This window comes from Herpailurus yagouaroundi, unplaced genomic scaffold (assembly GCF_014898765.1).
Source record: "Herpailurus yagouaroundi ecotype Mexico unplaced genomic scaffold, PumYag 187, whole genome shotgun sequence".
NCBI lineage: Eukaryota > Metazoa > Chordata > Mammalia > Carnivora > Felidae > Herpailurus > Herpailurus yagouaroundi.
This window is the reverse complement of record NW_024412418.1, coordinates 16,566,668-16,586,523: the sequence shown is the minus strand read 5'-3', so window position 1 is coordinate 16,586,523 and position 19,856 is coordinate 16,566,668. Positions and strand designations below refer to the sequence as shown.

The 19,856-nt window shown below is 40.8% G+C and overlaps 1 protein-coding gene across 3 annotated transcripts in view; it reads left to right on the top strand.

Annotated features, from left to right (window-relative positions):
• TRIM44 (tripartite motif containing 44) overlaps positions 1–19,856 on the top strand; it is a 110,797-nt gene that overhangs the window by 7,287 nt on the left and 83,654 nt on the right. For all 3 annotated transcript variants that reach the window (XR_005796894.1, XM_040495440.1, XM_040495441.1), the window contains exon 2: positions 15,344–15,421. Coding sequence is in view for 2 of the 3 variants with exons in the window: in XM_040495440.1 (XP_040351374.1) it covers positions 15,344–15,421 (78 nt within the window). In the remaining variant the exon portion in view is untranslated. The remainder of the gene's footprint in view (positions 1–15,343; positions 15,422–19,856) is intronic.

The window sequence follows — 19,856 nt, the reverse complement described above, 5'->3', positions numbered from 1 at the left end:
GGGCTCTGTGCAGACAGCTAGGAGCCTGGAGCCCGCTTGAAATTCTGTGTCTCCCTCGCTTTCTGCCCCTCCCCCACTCATGCTCTGTCTCTCTCTCTCTCTCTCTCTCTCTCTCTCTCTCTCTTCGTCTCCCTCTGTTAAAAATAAATAAACATTAAAAAAATATTATAAAAGTAGCACTGCATGATGATGGTGCGAGAACAGGATCCATGTTCTGCATTCATCCATTCAGCGAGTATTTATGGAGTATAGGCCAAGGACAGGTGCTTTCTAAGTATTGGGGATATAGCAGTGAGCGGTGGAAAAAGTCCCTATATCTGTTGCAGCTAAGAAAATAGAGAAAAACAGATAAGCAAATATACATGTAATAAGTGTTGCAAGAAAAATATAAAACAGTGCAGGATTAGAGAGGGACAGAAATTAGCTTTGCTGCTTGCTTTTTGACATTGGGCAAGCTGTGTAACAGTTTGGCTATACTTCTGTATCTCTAAAATGGGTATAAAGTTATGAAATAAAGTAAAATCGGATTTGGGGGCACCTGGATGGCTCAGTCGGTTAAGCGTCTGACTTCAGCTCACATCATGATCTTGCAGTCCGTGAGCTCGAGCCCTGTGTGCTGACAGCTCAGAGCCTGGAGCCTGCTTGGGATTCTGTGTCTCCCTCTCTCTTTGCCCCTCCCCCGCTTACACTCTGTCTCTCTCTCAGAAATAAATAAACGTTAAAACATTTTTAAAAATAAAATATGATTTTGATGTGAATAAAATGGTTTAGCTTGTGATAAGACACTTTAACAATGCTTAACACATTGTAAGTTCTCAGCAAATGTTAGCTGCTATTTTTATTATTAATATAAGGAATGTAGTGAAATATACATCCTGAGTTGAGAGGAGTTTGTATAATTTATGTTTTGGTAGCTTCATGCCTAGCCAGGCTGTGAGTGTCTGGTGTTGGTGGTAGAAGGCCAAATTGTTGCCAAGGGTTGCTGACACTTAGAGGAAAGCAAACTTAAGAATAGGCAGAGAACCAAGGCGGTTGTCAAGCAAGAGGGGACTGAGGAGAGGTTATTGGAAGGCTAGGCCAAAAGAACTAAAGTGAACACTTTGAAGGGACAAGATTTAACACCTAGTCCCTGAAGTGATTTTTAAAGTCCTGCCTTTTCTCCTATGCTGTATTTATTTCCATTTGGATCCAGAGGATTCTGTCTTCAAAGAATTTTGTGGGTCCAAATTTGAATTGAACATGTGTTCCAGCTTTATCATAGAAATATAGTTAGTTACACAGCCCAAATTATGATCTCTCATCTGGGTCATAACATCTCGTCCAGATATGCGGGTTTCTCTTACCATAATTTCTGGCCCTGAAAATGGGTCATTGGGTCTGACAAAGGAACTCGATCTGGCTTATGGATTTAGTCACATGAAAATTCTTATATTGTCAAGGGGATTTGCATTCATAGCTACGTTAATGAATCATTTTTGTTAAACAAAGAAGTACAATTAGATATACTCAGAATTCTAGACCAGTAGTTTAAAAAATTGAACACAACTTACAGTAGGGGAAGTGTGCTTTGTACGTAACCTTGCTTAGACACACGTACATACACACTCCTTTAACTCAAATGGAACATGTATGGCTTACCAGATATGATGTTTTCTGTTTTTGTTCTGTTCTGGATTCTCCTGCTAAGTTGATTGTATTGCACATTAATGGGTTATGTCCTGTGACTTGAACAGTACATGTCTAGCTCACTCGAGGATCACTGAGGAAAAGGTAAGTTATAAAATGGCTGAGACAAGTGGTGCAGAGTTCAGCAAGTGCTTACGAGCATCTGTAGAATTCTTTTTTTTTTTTTAATTTTTTTTTTAAATGTTTATTTATTTTTGAGACAGAGAGAGACACAGCATGAGCAGGGAAGGGGCAGAGAGAGAGGGAGACACAGAATGTGAAGCAGGGTCCAGGCTCTGAGCTGTCAGCACAGAGCCCGACGCGGGGCCCAAACTCACGAACTGTGGGATCATGACCTGAGCCGAAGTCGGATGCTTAACCGACCGAACCACCCAGGCGCCCCTAGAATTCTTAATATGGCTTTATTATGGATAGATCAAAGGATTTGAAGCCACACCCTCTGCCCTTGAGTGTGTCTTTAAGATGGGTATTTGGGGAGAAGAATGTTGGGTTAAGTGACATTGGGAACAACTGCAGAGAAGAGCTGGTGAAGGGGCACTAGTAGTGGAAGGTTAGAAGGATATACGCATATGCTCAGAACAGCTGCGGCTCTGGAAGGCCTGGAGTTGGAGGTAGGTCACTGCTACATCCTACAATGGTGCCTGACTCCGGCTCTCCAGTCAGCTCATAAGAAGCAGCTCTGGTAGGGAGGCAGAAGCTTGAAGGTCTGCTGAAATGGACCTGTCTATGTTATTTTTAATTCTCTGAAAGATTTGGGATATCCTTTTTTTAATTTTTAATATTTTATTTATTTATTTATACATACGTTTATTTATTATTGAGAGACAGAGCATGAGCATGGGAGGGACAGAGAGAGAGGAGGAGACACAGAATCTGAAGCAGGCTTCAGGCTCCGAGCTGTTAGCACAGAGCCTGATGCAGGGCTTGAACTCACAAACCCTGAGGTCATGACCTGGGCTGAAGTCAGATGCTTAACTGACTGAGCCACCCAGGCACCCCTTGATGTTTATTTTTGAGGAAGAAAGAGAGAGAGTGCATGCGCACGAGCGGGGGAGGGGCAAAGAGAGAGGGAGACAGAATCTGAAGCAGGCTCCAGGCTCTGAGCCGTCAGCACAAAGCCTGTCGTGGGGCTTGAACCCACAAATCATGAGATTATGACCTGAGCTGAAGTCGGATGCTTAACCTACTGAGCCACCCGGGCACCCTTGGGCTAACTTCTAATAAAACCATGAAGCATTAGCTGTGTAGTGGTTCAGTGTCTTATTTATTTGTTTAGAATAAGACAAACTAAGATTAAGGTAAAGAGAATGACTTCCTACCAGTTCCACCCCAGTGGTTCGTTCTGTGAAAAGTTTGTGAGAGGCCTGTAGTTCTGGGATTCCCTATATGAGTCTGTCCTCCAAAATGTACTTTCTGACCCTGTAATAAGTCTTAGAGTTCTGCAGTGAAGAGGACTGACAGGGCCCCAGCTTTCATGGACTTTACTCTCTAGCTGGGGAGAAAGAGAGGTAATTTTGGATGGTAGTATGTAGTATGAAATCTTTGTCAAGTCATAGTAGTCAAAGAGTGAGTGGCATGGCAGCAGAGGGTTATATTTTGATGAGGTAGTCATGGAAGGCATCTGTGGGCATATGACATTTGGGCAGAGACCTTAATTTATGAGATCTAGGGAAACTCTTCTGTTGTGTTACCAATTGAGTACTGCTTTTGCAAAGTTCAGTGATTCGTAGCAGATATGATTGCTTTGGTTCATGTAAATTTTCATAAAGGGATAGTGGCTCTTGAAGTAAGAAGAATAACATTATTCTAGCAGTTGTAATGTTCTGTTAGCACAGAGAAAATATTACCCTATGGAGGGAGTATGAGCTTATGGGGATCCCTTTTACAACACTTTATTAGGGGATTCAACATCCCCTAAGGCAGTGCTTCATTAAAGAGAGCCTGGAGGGCTTCTGCAGGGTTAAATGCAGGGAAAAAGCCATCTCAGTGTGTCCTGTTAAAGAAATGGACTTTTTGTGCATGAAAGAATGAAAATTATACCTTGTGATATAAAAATTAAAAAAAATTCCGGGAGAAGAGTGGTTAAGGTAGAAGGAATGGTGAATGCAAAGGTTCTAAGGTAGAGGTGAACTTGGGGTATTGGAGGGACAACAAAAGGTCCTTATGAAGTAGAGTGGAGTGAAAAAGGAGTAAAAGGTGAGGTCAACAAAGTAAACAGTGTGTTCCTTACCTCGGTGCCACGTTTCTGAATCATCTGTGGAGGTGATTGTTTAGAAAATACCTGGATTGGCTCTATCCCAGCCAGTTAAATCAAATCAAAATCTCTGGGAATGGTCAAGTATTTTGTAGAATGTCCTTTACTCGGATTTGTCTTGTGTTCGTCTCGTGATTAGACTGGAGTTAGTAGTTTCGGGAAGGAAGACCGCAGAGTTAAGGGTACACACTATCAAGATGACTTATCACTGTTGGTGTCTGGGAGACAGAATGGATTAATAGCTGGCAGTTATATAATAGGTGCCAGGCACTGTTCTAAGCTCTTTATATATATTAAATTGATCCTTGTAACAACCCTGGAGGTACATTATTATCTCTATTGTAAAAAAAATGAAACTTAGTCATAGAGAGTTCATATAACTTGCTCAGAGTCCTACAGTTGGAAAGTGAGCGAGCTTGGCCAGGATTCTTAACAGCTGACTCTTCACAGAAAAGGTCCAGGCTTCTCCTTTTCTTTCTCCCAAGAATCCAATGCCCTCTTTTTCTCTTCCCTGACCTTTCAATCAAAATAGAATGGGTTGGGGTGTTTGGGTGGCTCAGTTGATTGAGTGTCTGACTTGATCTTGGCTCAGATCATGAGCTCACGGTTCGTGGGATCGAGCCCAGCGTCTGCACTTTCAGTGCAGAGCCTGCTTGGGATTCTCCCTCTCTTTCTCTCAAAATAAATAAATAAACTTTACAAACAAAACCAGAAAACAAAATAGAGTGGGTTAATGGGCATTTTATATTTTTAGATTATCGCTTTTCAGGGTAAAGTTGCTGATGCAGTAGTCTTAAAATTCTTAAACCCCTCTGAGAATTAAGGACTAGGTGCCTGTGGCACCAGCTTCTCTTAACTACAGCCTGTAGCATGGAAGTCGCCCTGCCTATTCACTGGTGCACCCACTTCTCTTCCCTTGCGTCCGACCCAGGACTGAGAAGCCAGAGGTGGATCTGTGTCAGTGCTCATTGTGTCTTCTGCTTGAAATAACAGTTCAGCCTGAGATGACCAGCTCAGTTTCACATTCCTGTCTCTGTTGGTTATTTTAATATCCAGAGCCAGAGTCTAAATGTATGTGACAGGAAGAAGCACAGATGCTCACGGACCTCTCAGAAGAGGGGAAAGAATATATACAAGGAATAGGTGAACTGAAAGCTTTAGTCCTGATATGTGGGGTAGAGGTGAGAATGGGGGAAGAAACAGAACTGTGGCCCTAGGAGACTTAAATCCTTTGTATGTGTGTTTTGTTTTTGGTGTGTGTGTGTGTGTGTGTGTGTGTGTGTGTGTGTGTGTGTGTGTGTGTGTGTATCACTATGATCAGGATCAAGCCAACATGGCATCAAAGAAAAAAAATACCAATATTGATACCCTTTTCAGATGTCACAAAATAAATCAAGAATGAAAAAAAAAATTCTTCAAATATGCTAAAGCTCTCTCCATAATGTAGGCCAAATAACCATATTCTTATTCAACATTTCATTATGTGCTAAACTGAGTTCAGATGTGTTTAGATAGTTTTGATCAGGTAGCAGGATAACCCTTTAACTTCAGTAAAAGATTAAAGGAGACATTCACTTTAATGTGTACAAACTATAGCATATAGTTAGCTTATTGTTAAAGACTGGTATTTTTAAGTTAATCTTATTTATCTGAGTAATTTTTGAGTCATTTTGGTGAGCTGTATGATGTATATTGAGAATAAAGACAAGTTTTTGACATTAGGAAGCTTATAGTCTAGTAGGAGAGATAGTCTTCATGTGCTTGTTTGTGTGTAAATGTTAGAGGAGAGGTACAAATAGTATGCTATGGGGGCTCAAAGAAAAGAGAAATTAATTTCATCTGTAAGCATGGAATTAGGAAAGATGTCTTGGCAGAGGTGGTATTCGAGGTGGAAAGGATGGATAGGATTTTACTAGGTAAATACAGACTAGATACTGTTAGGTACCCCTCCTCTATGTTCCCATAGCAACAGCCTATGCACATTTACTGTGGTATTAAATACCGTACTGTATCAGTGTTACATCTTTTCATGTCTAATGTGGGTTATAAACTCTTCTAGGGCCACTCTTCTATGTTATTTATCTTTGTGTTCCCAGTACCTAGCACAGTGCCTGTTGAGTAGTAGATGTACATATAATATTTGGTAAATACATGATATGAAATATCTAGTCCTAGGGTGTCAATGAAAAACTGAAAGAGACAGTATTGTATGATTTAGTATATCAGTGTTTCCATTAATTCAGCTGCATCTAAAATAATGAAGTAATTTGGAAGAATCCCAAATAATAGCAAAATCCAAAATAAAAGATAGATGTTTATTTCTCCCTGTGTCAAAGGGATGTGGATGTAAGCAGTCTAAGGCTAGTATGGAGGAACTGTGAAGTTATTAGGAATCTAGGCTGTTTCTAGCTCTGCTCTGCTACTTTTAGGGTGTAGTCATTGTCATGGACCAAGTTGACTGCTGGTGTTCCAGCCAGCACATCCAGGTTCCAGGATAGCAGGCACAGGAAGGTGAAGAAGGGAACGCCTCTCCATTTTAAGAAAACCCTCTGGAAGTTGTATACATTGCTGCTTATGTTTCACTGGCCAGAATTCAGTCCTGTGGCCTTATCTAGTTGCAGGGGAGATGTTTTCTCTAGGCTGTGTCCAGCTAAAAGCTGGGGTCTGTTACTAAGGGAAAATGGGACAATAAATATGAAGGGCCAAGCAGTCTTGCATCAGTTGGCTTTGCAGTCTGTGCGTTTGAGTACTTACTAGCTGTGTCGTGTTGGATAATTCACTCAGCGTCTCTGAGTCTTGGTTTCCTTGTCTGTAACATGGGCATAATAATTGTTTCTCCTTATTGGGTTATAGTGAAAAATAAACAAAGATCGTACATGTAGAGAGGCTAGCATAGTGCCTGGAATATAATAAGCCCTCAGCAATTGGTAGCTCTTATTCTTATTACCATTATAAAGCCATCTAAGGTTCCGTTCTGAGTTCAATTCCAGACCGATTAGTCTGGCAGCAGTAGAAGTTCTGGACACCAAGTTTCTTTGGGTGAAAAGTGTTCAGCCTCCTCTCCTTCTGCTCCTTCTGCCTGCTCTATTCTGGTGGCAAGATAGTCTGGTGAAAACCTTATCTTTGAGAAGAGGCTCCTGTATGTTTCAGTGTCCTGCTGGTGCCTTATGCACTAGCTAACCAAAACACAGCTGGTAGGTCTAATTTTAGGTTCACAAGTCTTGCTGGTTGTCCTCTTTAAATTCTGTTTTACATTCTGAACTGTGGGAAGTTTTTATAGAAGCAGAGGGGAGGCAGAGGCAATACACCCTTTACTTTCTGGTTAGAAAATAGCCTCCATTTTCTCTCCAGTAGGGGAGAGGTAGTGTAGGCACCCCTCTGCTCTCCTCTCTGTTCTTTGGGTCAGCCTGAACCCTGGTGGGATATAACCTGTGTTGAGTGGTAGACTCTGACTTAACGTGCACGAAGAATGAAAATGCTAATCTTTGGCTGAGGTTATAAAACTAAGGCGGTCTAGAAACTCTTGTCTGCTGTTGAATTTTGAGGCTCTTTCTGGAGATGAGAATATAATAATAATAGTTACTGAGTGGTTTTAGGTCAGGTGCTTTTCATTCATTATTTCAGTTGATCTCGGTACAACTCCCACAATAAGTTATATTATGGTTCTCATTTTACAGATGAGAAAACTGATACTCAAAGAGCTTGAGCTTTGCAGAAGGTCATCTAGCTAATAAGTAGAAGGACTAGCATTTGAATCCAGGTCTGATACCAAAGTACATGTTCTTTCCACCACCTCCTGTTGCCTCTACTCCCACGTTTTAATTATTCCCACTTACTACATTTAAACTTGAATGTTGTACCAGCACATTCTGATGTTTACCTTCTGTATGAAAGCATTTAATACTTTCTGAGTATTCTAAAACTGTTCTTTCTCTTCTATCTAAAGTTTTCCTCTTAGATATTTTACAGAGTATTTTGATTAATAACAGATCATTTTGTCATTTTTTTTCCATTTATCACTTCTCGAGTCTGGTACTTGGTACTTAGTAGTCCCTCAGTATGTTGTTATTCAATTAATAATAACAAACAACCGTAACTAAAACTTATTGAGAACTTAGTATGTGTCAAGTTCCTTACTATAAGCTTCCCACGTTATCTTATTTAATTTTTACCACCGTTCTTTGAGGTAGAGTACTTATTGAGATGTTTTTATGTAGTGTTTAAAGTTAGTGGCATGGTGATTTTTTTCTTTGCTCTATTCGTTTAATCAGGTGTGGAGTATTTTTGGACAGCAGGGAATTTAACAGTAAGTAGTTCTAAGTCCCTGCTCTCATGGAGCTCGTATTGTATGAGCAAAACAGACATGAGGAAGTTCAACAGTAAACAGTATTTCAAATAATGATAAATACCGTGAATAAGAAACTAGGAGAAGGAGAGGAGACTGACCAGGATAGGGAATGAGAGGGAGGCTATTTAAGGAACTGAGGAGTTTTTCGAGGGTAGTGACTTGGGTAGAGTTAGAGCCAGTGATGGGAAGATCTGGGGGCATAGTGGTTCATGTGGAGGGAGTAGAATGTGAGGAGGCTCGGGACCAGAATAAGCTTGCTGGAAGATAAAAAGGATGGTTGGAGAATAAATGAGTAAGGGTAGGGGATGAAGGAACAATAGTAACAGATAAGGTCTGATTACCTTGATGAGGTAGGCCATGATGAGGATTGAGTGCCATAGACTGTTTAAGAAAGGGTGTGAGCAACATGGCCTGTGTTCTTACAGTTTCACCACCGTGTCTGTGTGGAGAACGGCCGGTAGGGTATCGAGAACGGGGGCGGTGTTACTGCTTGGCCCGAGGAGTAGTGTGGACGGTGAAGAGTAGTTGGAGGCGGCAGATGTTCTAGAGTTAGGTTTAGAAAGACTTGGTGGTGGGTTCCTTAGACCAAGAAATAATTTTGGATCTGAGCAACTGTATGAAGGTGGTCGCCCAACATAGGAGTGGACTTGGAGCTGGAAAATCAAGTCATGTTGAAGACAGTAAAGAATTTTTATGCATGGCGTGGTGATACAAAAACTCAGCTTCATTTCCTTTTGACAAGGCTTTGCTTTCTGATTTGACTCCTTAGAAGGACTTGTTGTATATTCTGTCTTTAGTCCTCTTCCACTGTTTTTCCCAAAAAAACTCTTTTTGTAAAAATAACAAATTGGGTTAATTTTTTTTTTTTTTTTTTTAAAGCATGTTACCAACACAAGGCCAGTGGGATAAGAAAAAAACCAAAACAGCCAGCCAGTGTGCTTTCTGAACTCGGTATCTTCTGATTTTTTTGTAATGCAGAAGTCAATACTTAGGAACCCGTTGAGGATGTTTAAGTGATTAACATTTGCATTTCTACTGACAGATTGTTGTTTTGGTGTCCAGCTGGTTATTGGCATTAGACTAGACTAACTCCCATAAAACTACAGAGATACTTCTTGTCAAGAGACAAAAGTCGAGATACTTCTTGCTCTGATGCCGCTTTCACCTACCGTATTCCACCTTTGTTTCTGGCCTTACACTTTTTCAAAGGACATTTACATTAGAATGAGCTACATTTTTTTTTTTATTTTGGAGGTGACTGGATGGACATGTGTTGAGGTGTTCTCAACCCCTGTGAAGAAAGACCTCCCAACTTTTGGTGTTCAAATACAAGGACCCTTAGAGGTAGAGAACTTTCCAGTGTTGCCTCCAGGGATAGCCATTTCAGATGTCAGCAGGACCAGGAAGGTAATATAAATGAGAGAAGCCAATGAGGGTGACTATGGCAAACTGGAGAGAGCTTGCCTGGTAGAAGGCAGATAGCTGCTCCTTACTCAGCCGGTTGCTGCTGTGTGAGAATGGAAGCCCAGTATAAATCAGGTCTTTTAGATTTTCCAAAGAAGCTAGGATCGTGTTTTGTCCTCGACAGAACACGATTCTAGCTTATCTCCTGATTTTTAAATGCTGGCAACTAATTTAAAATTCCCAGTATGCTATGTGGGATAACACTCTAAAAAGTAAAAAAAAAAAAAAAAAAAAAATTCTGTAGGCTGCAGGCTACAAATTTGTAGATTCTGATTTGGTCCATTTTCTTTATTCACATATTGAGAAACAGAAACCCAAAGATATAAAATGACTTTCCCAGGCTCACACTGTAGTTAGTAGCAGAAGTAGGACTAGAACCTGGGTTCTTTCTTTGTGTGCAATTGTCTTTGCACTAGGAAAGTTAAACTTTTTTGGTGCTCTGAGGAAAACTAAGCCCCTTTCCCTAGAAAAGTGCATGTACATTCCAAATTTTGCATACAATTTTAGGGATTTCTAACTCCCTGGAATCTTTACATGAACACCAGGTAAAGAAACCTCTCTAGTACCTGCTGATTCATATGTTTGCAGTATAAGGGGAACAGTGCCCTAGTATTTATTTAAGCAAACTCATGTAGAGAGGTACTTAAGCTGTAGGCCTATCCTCCCTCCGTCACTCCCGCCTTTATGGATACTAAATCTTAAATAGACAATAGGAATACGTTTAGCTAAATGTAAGACCCTTCCTACTACTCTCTGCAATACCAGCACTTGCAGTCATTTCTTTCAGGTCTTTTACATACATACATAGCGCCCATAAAAAGTAATAGTTTTGTTTGTTTTTAAATAAATGATAGGTATACTATGTTTCCTTTTGCGAGGTTTTTAAAAAAAAAAATCATTATGTCTTGCCTTGAATCCAGGTATATGGCAGAGTTCCTAGTTTCACCAAAGCCCCTCATCGCTTCATATTATCAGTTTTTAAAGTTTATTTATTTATTTTGAGAGAGAGCAAGTGCGCATGTAGAGAAGAAGCAGAGAGAAGAAAACAGACTCTCAAGCAGGCCCTGTGCCATCAGTGCAAAGCCCAATGTGGGCCTGACTCCTGAACCACGAGATCATGACCTGAGCTGAGCTCAAGAGTCTGACGCTTAACCCACTGAGCCACCCAGGCACCCCCAGAACTCTTTTTTCAATGTGATGAATAAAAAATATCTTAATTGCAAGAAGTTTGAGCATCTTTTACATCTTTTCAGATGTTTATTAGCCATTCTACATTTCTGTTATGTTCTTATCCTATGTTTGGATTTCACTGGGGCATATTTGACTTTTACTTGTTTATAGGAATCCCTTTTGTATTTTCTTATGTATTCTTGACACCAATCTCTTCTGTGATATATATATATATCTCAATCTTTTTCATTTGAATCATTCTGATCCTGGTTTTTGCTACTGACTAGCTTTGTGATTTGGGGGCATCATTTGGGTATTCATTTGACTTCCACAGAACCATTTTTTCACCATTGTAAAGTGAGAACGTAGCACCTCTTAGTTACTGTGTCACTGTGAAATGCCATTGACAAAGTGTATGAGCCGTGTGATTTTTGGGTTCCTCATTTGATTTCCACGAGCCATTTTCTTGGCTGTGAAGTGCGAGTATACTAGTTTTTAAGTTTATTGTGAAATGCCAATGAAAGAGCATATGAAAGTGCTTTGGAGAGTAAAGAACACCTTCCAGTGTAAGGCATTTTTCCTTTCTTTGGTTTTATTATGACTCACCCCTATGAGCTGACTTTTCTGAAGGATGTTACATCTCCACAGATTGATCAAACTCTTAAGAGTCGGGTGTCACAACATAGCAATTGTCTCTTTGTGTTCTACATTCTTTCAGGGAAGGAAAGAGATGTGTAAACAAGATACGCTTACATTGAACTCCTGTGTTCTTGGAAGGTATTGGGTGGGATGGAGGTGGAGGAGAGCAGTATCAGGAGACTCTCACTTTGCCACTCAAAATGCCTGCTGAAGGAGTGACACAGTAGAATCTGGCCATTTATGGAACCAGGTATCTACAGGGTTAGAATTAGCCTGCCTATTCTTACCGTTATGGTCCACTTCTCAAATAGAACACAGCTTCATAGGCAGTAGTTCTATCCCCCCACAGTAGGGAAGTATGAGGGTATAGTTTCCTATCCTGGTTACCTTTTGCAAACAGATGATTAACTAAAACATACTACCCTATGCTTTGGGGACATGCAAATTCAAATGCCACCTCAGACCTAGATAACCCTGTGTTTCTACCCTATGTAGCATGCTGTAGAGGGCCCTTTCTTTCGCCATCCCCTTCGTGACTACTCTCCCAAGTATCCAGGACTCAAGAATTATCTGATGAAGTATCTTGAATCTGCTTTCGAGGCCTGTAGAGCCTCTTTCTGAGTCTGTTCCTCCGAAGATGGATCAAGCCGTTAGATTCTACCCCTGAATGTGTGTAACTAGATCTCAGATGTGGCCAAGGGTGACTCCTTGAGAGAGATGTTCCCAGAGCTTGGGTGCACTAGTTTTCACATCTGTGCACAAGGCTTTTTCAGGTGCAGGAAGGGACTGGTGTGTGGGGAAAGAAACGAGGTGAATCTGGGGCCAGGGTCTTCCACTTGGACTTTTGCCCCAGCCTTGCAGCTGTTGGGGGCAGGTCTGCCCAGAGGAGCCTCTCCCTTCTAACCATCTGCTTATTTTATGGGGGGGGGGGGAGCCATTGGGGCATGTTTTCTTCACCACCCATTTGGAGGCTGAGTATAGCTGGCTCAATATAGACCCCAGTTAATCTCTGAGAATAATTCTCAAAAAGAGTGGGGTGGGGGTGGAATGGGTGAATTTCCTGAAAGGAGAATATCTGTGCATCTTCCTCTGTCTCTCCCCTGGGTAGGCAGTGCTGCTGATGCTTGGTGAAGAGGAGGAAGGATTCTGCTGACACACTGTATTTTTATGAGAGAAGGCTAAGGGTTCCCTTATCTCTCCACACAAGGCACGTCTGCCTGCAAAGGGGCTGTCTGCTTCTTAGGGATTCCTTCGTCGTTCCATTTCTTTTCTGAATGTTTTAAGGCACAGTTTTGGTGCATTCCTTTCTGTTGTCTAGAGCCGGGGGGGAAGTCATAATATATCAGGGCTCTTGCTTAAGAGCTTAAATTGGGCGCTGGCAGCTGGGATGTGGGGGAAGAGAGCTTTCCAGGGACAAGTGACCTGCTTGTTCAGCCAATGAGAAGCAGGTTAGAGAAATGATATCACCAGACAGGCTTTATTGTTTGATCATCTCATAAAAGCAGGATTGTGTCTGGCGACTTAACCCTTTTTTAGGTATTTCAGTCTCACCCAACTCTCTGGTATGTGACCTCTGGATTCCTTTTCCCAACTGTCTGCTGTGAGACCACAGAGATTAAGGATTTAAATTGGTGATGAAATTTGGAGAGTTGTGAACCATCGTTTTAAAACTACAAATTATTAAAATTTAGAACCACAGCTAGGATGGGAATGTCAACTACTCTGTGTTTAGAGAGCACATCTAAAGCAGATACCAGTCTAGTCGTATTACACCAGGCTTTTACTGGATAGACTTGGAAGAGAAAGAGAGTTAGAGGGGAAAAAACATTGAGCCTTTAGTCTATTTTAATCTACTTAAAGGGGTCTTACTAAGTATTTCCTGTTTTAGAGGAATTGGAATTGGTTCTGCAAATTTGGAAAATATCACTGATTCTGAGACCAATTTTGAGTAACAGATATTTGTAGTGTTTGTTTATATTGTACCTCTTTATTATCCTTTTCCCCATAAAAATGACCGTCATTTTACTTACTCATGCTTCCTTTTCTTCACTGGTAAAATGCGGGTGATGATCCTACTGTATCTCACAAAGGAGTTGAGATAAAATAAGCTAATTTATGTGATTTTAGAGTGTGCTACACATGTATTATAATTAGGTCATTCATTTTTTTCAGATTGCATATTCATTCATTTGTTCAGTAGACTTTTTCAAACCCTTCTTGATGCTGGGCATAGATGTAGAGATGGATGTAGTTCTTACCCTTAAGGAGTTTAAAACATTATGAGGCAGATAGACAACAATAATAAAAGTGTCTCATGTATCTGTCGCATTTACCATGTTCCAGGTCCTTTTCTAAGCACCTTAACGTATACTAGTTCATTTAATCTTGATATAACCCCATGAAGCAAGTATTGTTATTAGCTTCGTGTTATACAGGTAAAGAAATAGAAGCGTAGAGAGGCTAAGCTGCCTTGGGTCACACAGCCAGTGGTAGAGTTGGGACTTGAGTCCAGGCTGTGTGCCTGTAGAGTCCATTCACTGAGTCTGTGTTGACCAACACAGTACTGACTAGCTATCTATAGTTTTTGAGGACTTGAAATGTGGCTTGTCCAAATTGAATTGGGCTGCATTTGTGAAATACACACTAGATTTCAAAGACTTAGTATGAAAAATATGTATAAAATATCTCATGTTGAAATTACATGTTGCAGTGATAATATTTTGGGTATTCTGAGTTAAATATACTAGAATTAAGTTCACTTTATTTTTGTGGCTACTAGAACTCTTTTTTTTTTTAACATTTATTTATTTTTGAGAGAGAGAGAGAGACAGTATGAGCAAGGGAGGGGCAGAGAGAGAGAGAGGGAGACACAGAATCTGAAGCAGGCTCCAGGCTCCGAGCTGTCAGCTCAGAGCCTGACACGGGGCTCGAACTCATGAATCGCGAGATCATGACCTAGGCCGAAGTCTGAGCTTAACCAACTGAACCACCCAGGCACCCCTGTGGCTACTAGAACTCTTAAAATTACATATGTGGCTTGCATTTATGGCTTACATAACATTTCTCTTGGATTGTGTTACTCTAATCGTTCTAATGAAATAACAATAATAATAGACATTTATTGAGCACTTACTAAGTGCCACATACTGGGCAAATACCTTTACACTGTTCTAGTGAAGTCTCAAAATAATGCTGCTTATTATCCCCATTTATAGAAGGGGAGAAGGTTTTGAGAAAGTAATTTATCTGAGGTTAGTCAACTAGTTAATGACAGACCCCAAATTTGAAACCTTACATGTCTGACTCAAAAGCCTGTACTCAACAGCACACTGTAATACCATTTGAAATCTCGGGGCATTTTCTTTGTTTTTATTTTTACAAGAATATTTAATACTGCATACTTCTGTAATTGGCATGTAGAAGTTCAAAATAAAAACCACTAAGTCATAAAATGGACATCCCAGATCAAAATCTCTTTTCAGACCCTCAGCCCTCAGTGAGCACTGGCGCAGTTGAACCCTAAGATGAAGCAATGTGTCAGCCTGTACAAATTGCATTTAGTTTTCATTCCAGTAGTTCTCTCAGGTCAGTGGGCAATTTATGTCCCGACCCTCTTTGTCCAATAGAGGAAGAGGGACAGTGCAGCTTTCCTTAGTCGTTTAGTTCTCTTGGCTAATAAGAAGAAAAAATTGCTTTCCATTTCATTGTCCCATGAAATGCTATTTGTGTTTGAAAGAGCAACAAAACGCTGTCTAATGACCCCTGACTTTTCTTTCTTCTAGAGCAAAGACTCTGGCGGACTGAAGGCGGCTATGATCGAGTTGGTGGAAAGGTTAAAGTTCAAGAGCTCAGATCCTAAAGTAAGTATTGTTTTGGAATTGATCTGGTATTGGTACTCCAAGTATTTCGTTCTCCTTGAGCTAAGTTCTAGGGATGTTAGTGATCATCTATCTGAACGTCGCATCAAGATCTAATTAAGTCTGCCTATCAGAAGCATTGTTCTCATATGCCTAGAGATAAGTCATCTGTTTTCTCCCTTCTTTGTTTTATGACTTACAACACATAATCATTAATTGTTTTCTCTGAACTGCAGACAAGTGCATTTTTAATCTTCCTTTAACAGGCCTTTGAGACTACTGTCCTTTGTGCCCATTTAATTCAGCCAAAGGCATCCGAGGTACTGATCAGCTTAATGCTGGGGACTGGAACAGGCTCCAGACTTTTCCAGTTGGTGTTCAGCACTCGCGTCTTGTCTCTCTGCCACTTACAGGAACCAGCTGCCACCGCGAATGCTTTGTCCTCATGACCTCGAGTCTGGTCTGGGAAATGGTTTCAGCTTCCCAGCTTTCTTTGCAAGATGTTAGGAGCTGTAGGATTGATATTCTGGGAGATTCCATACCAGGGTGGGGGTGGACTGGGAACTGAACATGCCGGAGGGATTATGACTAACACAGCCTCCCTTCTCCTACCCGGAGACTTACTGTGGCACTACTTGGTATCGATGCCAGCTGGCTCTCCTGACAGTCAGAGCCTCTCACAATTAAATAGGGAAAAGAGCACAATTTTGTTTCATGTTTTGTATCCCCTACCTTTTTTTTTTTTTTTTTTAATTTAAAGTTCTTCATATGGTGAATAGACTAGCATTTTTTGAGTACCCATTGGGAGCCAGACACTGTGCTGGGAGCCTGACATTCCTTTTTTAAAAATTGTGGTACAGGGGTGCCTGGGTGGCTCAGTCGGTTAAGCGTACAACTTCGGCTCAGGTCATGATCTCACGGTCCGTGAGTTCGAGCCCCGCATCGGGCTTTGTGCTGACAGCTCAGAGCCTGGAGCCTGTTTCAGATTCTGTGTCTCCCTCTCTCTCTGACCCTCCCCCGTTCATGCTGTCTCTCCCTGTCTCAAAAATAAATAAACATTAAAAAAAAAAAAATTAAAAAAAAAAAAAGAAAAAAAAAAAGAAAAAAAATTGTGGTACAATATACGTAATGAAACTTACCCCTTTAGCCATTTTTAACTGTATGGTTCAGTCTCATTAAGTACGTTCACATTGTTGTCCAACCATCACCACCACCGCCATCCATCTCCAGAACTTCTTCATCATTCCAAACTGAAACTCTCTGCCCATTAAATGCTTCTTATTCCCCCTGACTTAAATTCTTGTGATTTTTGCAACAACCTGGTAGAGTAGCTTATTATTCCCATTTTATTGATAAAGACACTGAGGCTTAGGGAGGTTAGGGCCATTTGCCCTGAATCTAGTATAATTTAAAGCTGCGATTCATACTGACTCCAGTAGCTGTGCTCTTTCTTTTATGTCATGCTGCAGACCAAGCCCTGGGATTCACCTCCTTTCTATCCTCTAATCACATTGTGCCTCGATTTTCTAATCAGAAACACTATCAGGGCAGAGTCACAGACAATGACAGGCTTTTCAAAAGGTGGCTGTGGTCCTGAATCTGCAAAATTTCATATAGCATCGACAGCATTGGAACATTGGTAATATCTCTTATCTTCTGGCATAGTTAGGGTTCCAGAGATAGAGAGGATCTTGATAGAAAAATATTGGGGTAGCCTTCATCAATTTTCTTAGCTCAGAGTAGAAAGACCCGTGGTATGAGTAGTTTTCCTTAAGTGAAGATGAGCTAATTAATTATTAAAGATTACTGAAAGCTTTTTTTTTTTTTTTTTTTTTTTAACTGAGTTTCTCTGGTTTCTGGGGCAACGTCTATCCTGAAGGAGACAACTGTGTTTTCTGTTTCTGCCACACCCACATGCTTGTGGGCAGTGATGAAGCAAGAGGATGTGTACAGATTACATTGAGTGGCTTCTGTGCATGATGATAATACAAGTAAAGTGCTTTGGGGTCCTTTATGGATGCATATAGTGCTTCTAATGGGAAGCTTGCCAGAGGTGAAAAAATTGAGTGGTCCCATGGGAGCAACTCCTGGAAGCCTCAGGATTTTCCCATGATGCATCATAAGCTAAAGGATATTTGTTAGGACCAGACTTGATCTTGGATATGTGCATACACACTCACCTCTTTTATCTTCTCTTTATCTTGTCCCAGATTATTTCCACCAATCTATTTTATTTTCAAGCCCCATTCCAGTTTCCCGTATACATATGCTATATGGACCCAGAGCTAGCTTGAAGAAGGACCACTGTAATTGCAGAATGAATGTCAGATCACTAAGGGGGGTGTGTGGGAAATGGGACACTATATATATAATTTTTGCAACAAATAAATAGTCGTCTTCCGAGAGAAGTTTTTAGTTTGTTCTGCTTTCCCTCAGAACTCCACCATATCTTTTTTAAGTTGGCCTATTTAAGAGGGACAGAATCTCTCAGGCTTTATGACCTGTCATTTCCTGGCACAGGAGCTTTTCATAGAAGCACTGATTTGAGTCATGGAGCACTGAGTACTGTCTCTGCCTCACTTCCTCTAGAATTCCCTAAAGCATCACAAAGCTTCATTAGTCCAGACACTGAAATCTACAGGGGACTGAGTTAATTTTTACCTCTGAGTTTTGTCAGAGAGGAGTGGAAGATGACTAGATTAACCATTTTTTAAAATTATAAAATAATATATGCTTATAGATTAAAAAATACAGATATCCATAAAGGAAAAGTCAAGTGAATCTCCCCCAAGCTAACCACTACTAACAGTTTGGTGTGTAACCTTCTAGACAGTTTTTCCATGTGGAAATATACTTCTAAGATTTTTTTACAGGAAATATACCTGTGGTTTTATTACACAGAATATCTTGGGTATACTTCTGTGTCAATAATGTAGACTTAATTATTCTGAATGAGAAGCCTCATTTTGTCCAAAATATTTGTCCAATGCCCCTTTTTCTTTCAGACCACTGGTTCTTAACCTTTAATGTTTTAAAAATCACCTGGAGGACTTATAAAATACAGAGTGCTGGGCCCACCCCCCCATGGTTGCTGATTCAGTGGGTCTGTGGTGATTAGAGACTATGGTGGACCTTAGTGATTTTCCTTCCCTCTTGTTTTGATTTTTTTTCATTCCTTTCAGCAGATGGCCAGAAGAGCCCTTATAAATAAATCTAAGCGATTTCAACTTCAAAAAAAAAAATGAGATACATAAAACTTCAGACTTAGAAAACAAACAAATTGAGCTGAGGGGGCAGAGGAGAGGAGAGGGAGGTACACCGAGGCTGCCTGAGAGGACAGGATTCCTGTAAGGCACCATGTCCAGCAGAGAAACACCAAGGCCCGAAAGAGGGAGAAGAGTTCTGGTCAGGATTTAAGAGGGTGACGGAGGCTCATGCCATGGTACAGGAGTGGGCTGAGTTCTAAAACCAGAGGACATCAGGGGACACCAAATTCTAGCCACTAGGGGTGAGCCTGAGGACAGGAATCAGAGCCAGTGGCGGTTGGGAAGTAAGGCACAGAACCCGATTAAGTTGTGTGCATGCATGTTGCTATGGTGAGCCCTGTTTTAAGGGTGCATATCTCCGGCGATCTAGAACTTTGTTTACAATGGAAAGAGAATATTTTTAGTAACAAGCAATCTTTAGTTTGTTTAATTGGAAGTGGTCTTTTAAATAATAAGACATCCTGATGTGTTTGATACGAACCAGTTTGCAAACAAATTTTTTTTCAGTCCTACTTGTCAGAAACATTTATTGCACAAAGCAGGATTTTTATCTGTAGAATTCTTATATTTATGTTAGACTTCAGGGAAATTAAAACATGTAGTTAATCGTGTGTGTGTGTGTGTGTGTGTGTGTGTCCATGTCCATCCACACCTGGATTTTTTTTTTTTTAAAATTTTTTTTCAACGTTTATTTATTTTTAGGACAGAGAGAGAGCATGAACGGGCGAGGGGCAGAGAGAGAGGGAGACACAGAATCGGAAACAGGCTCCAGGCTCTGAGCCATCAGCCCAGAGCCCGACGCGGGGCTCGAACTCACGGACCGTGAGATCGTGACCTGGTTGAAGTCGGACGCTTAACCGACTGCGCCACCCAGGCGCCCCACACCTGGATTTTTAACACTTGAAAGCATTCTGAGTTCTTCACAGCTCTCCTATGAAGTGACTATGCAATAATCTTTCATAGTCTACCCAGAAGAAACTAAAACTCAGAAAACACATTGATTCCTTTCCTTTTCTTCCCCCTGTCCAGCCTCTCAGAAAGCATTGAACCAAAAGGATAACATGCTAAACTCAGTCCAACTAACCTCTTATTATGCAGTTAATAACAGCCACTCTATTAGTGGCTTTCTCTATTAGTATTGATTGCTTTTCTTTCCATCTAAGATGCGCTGT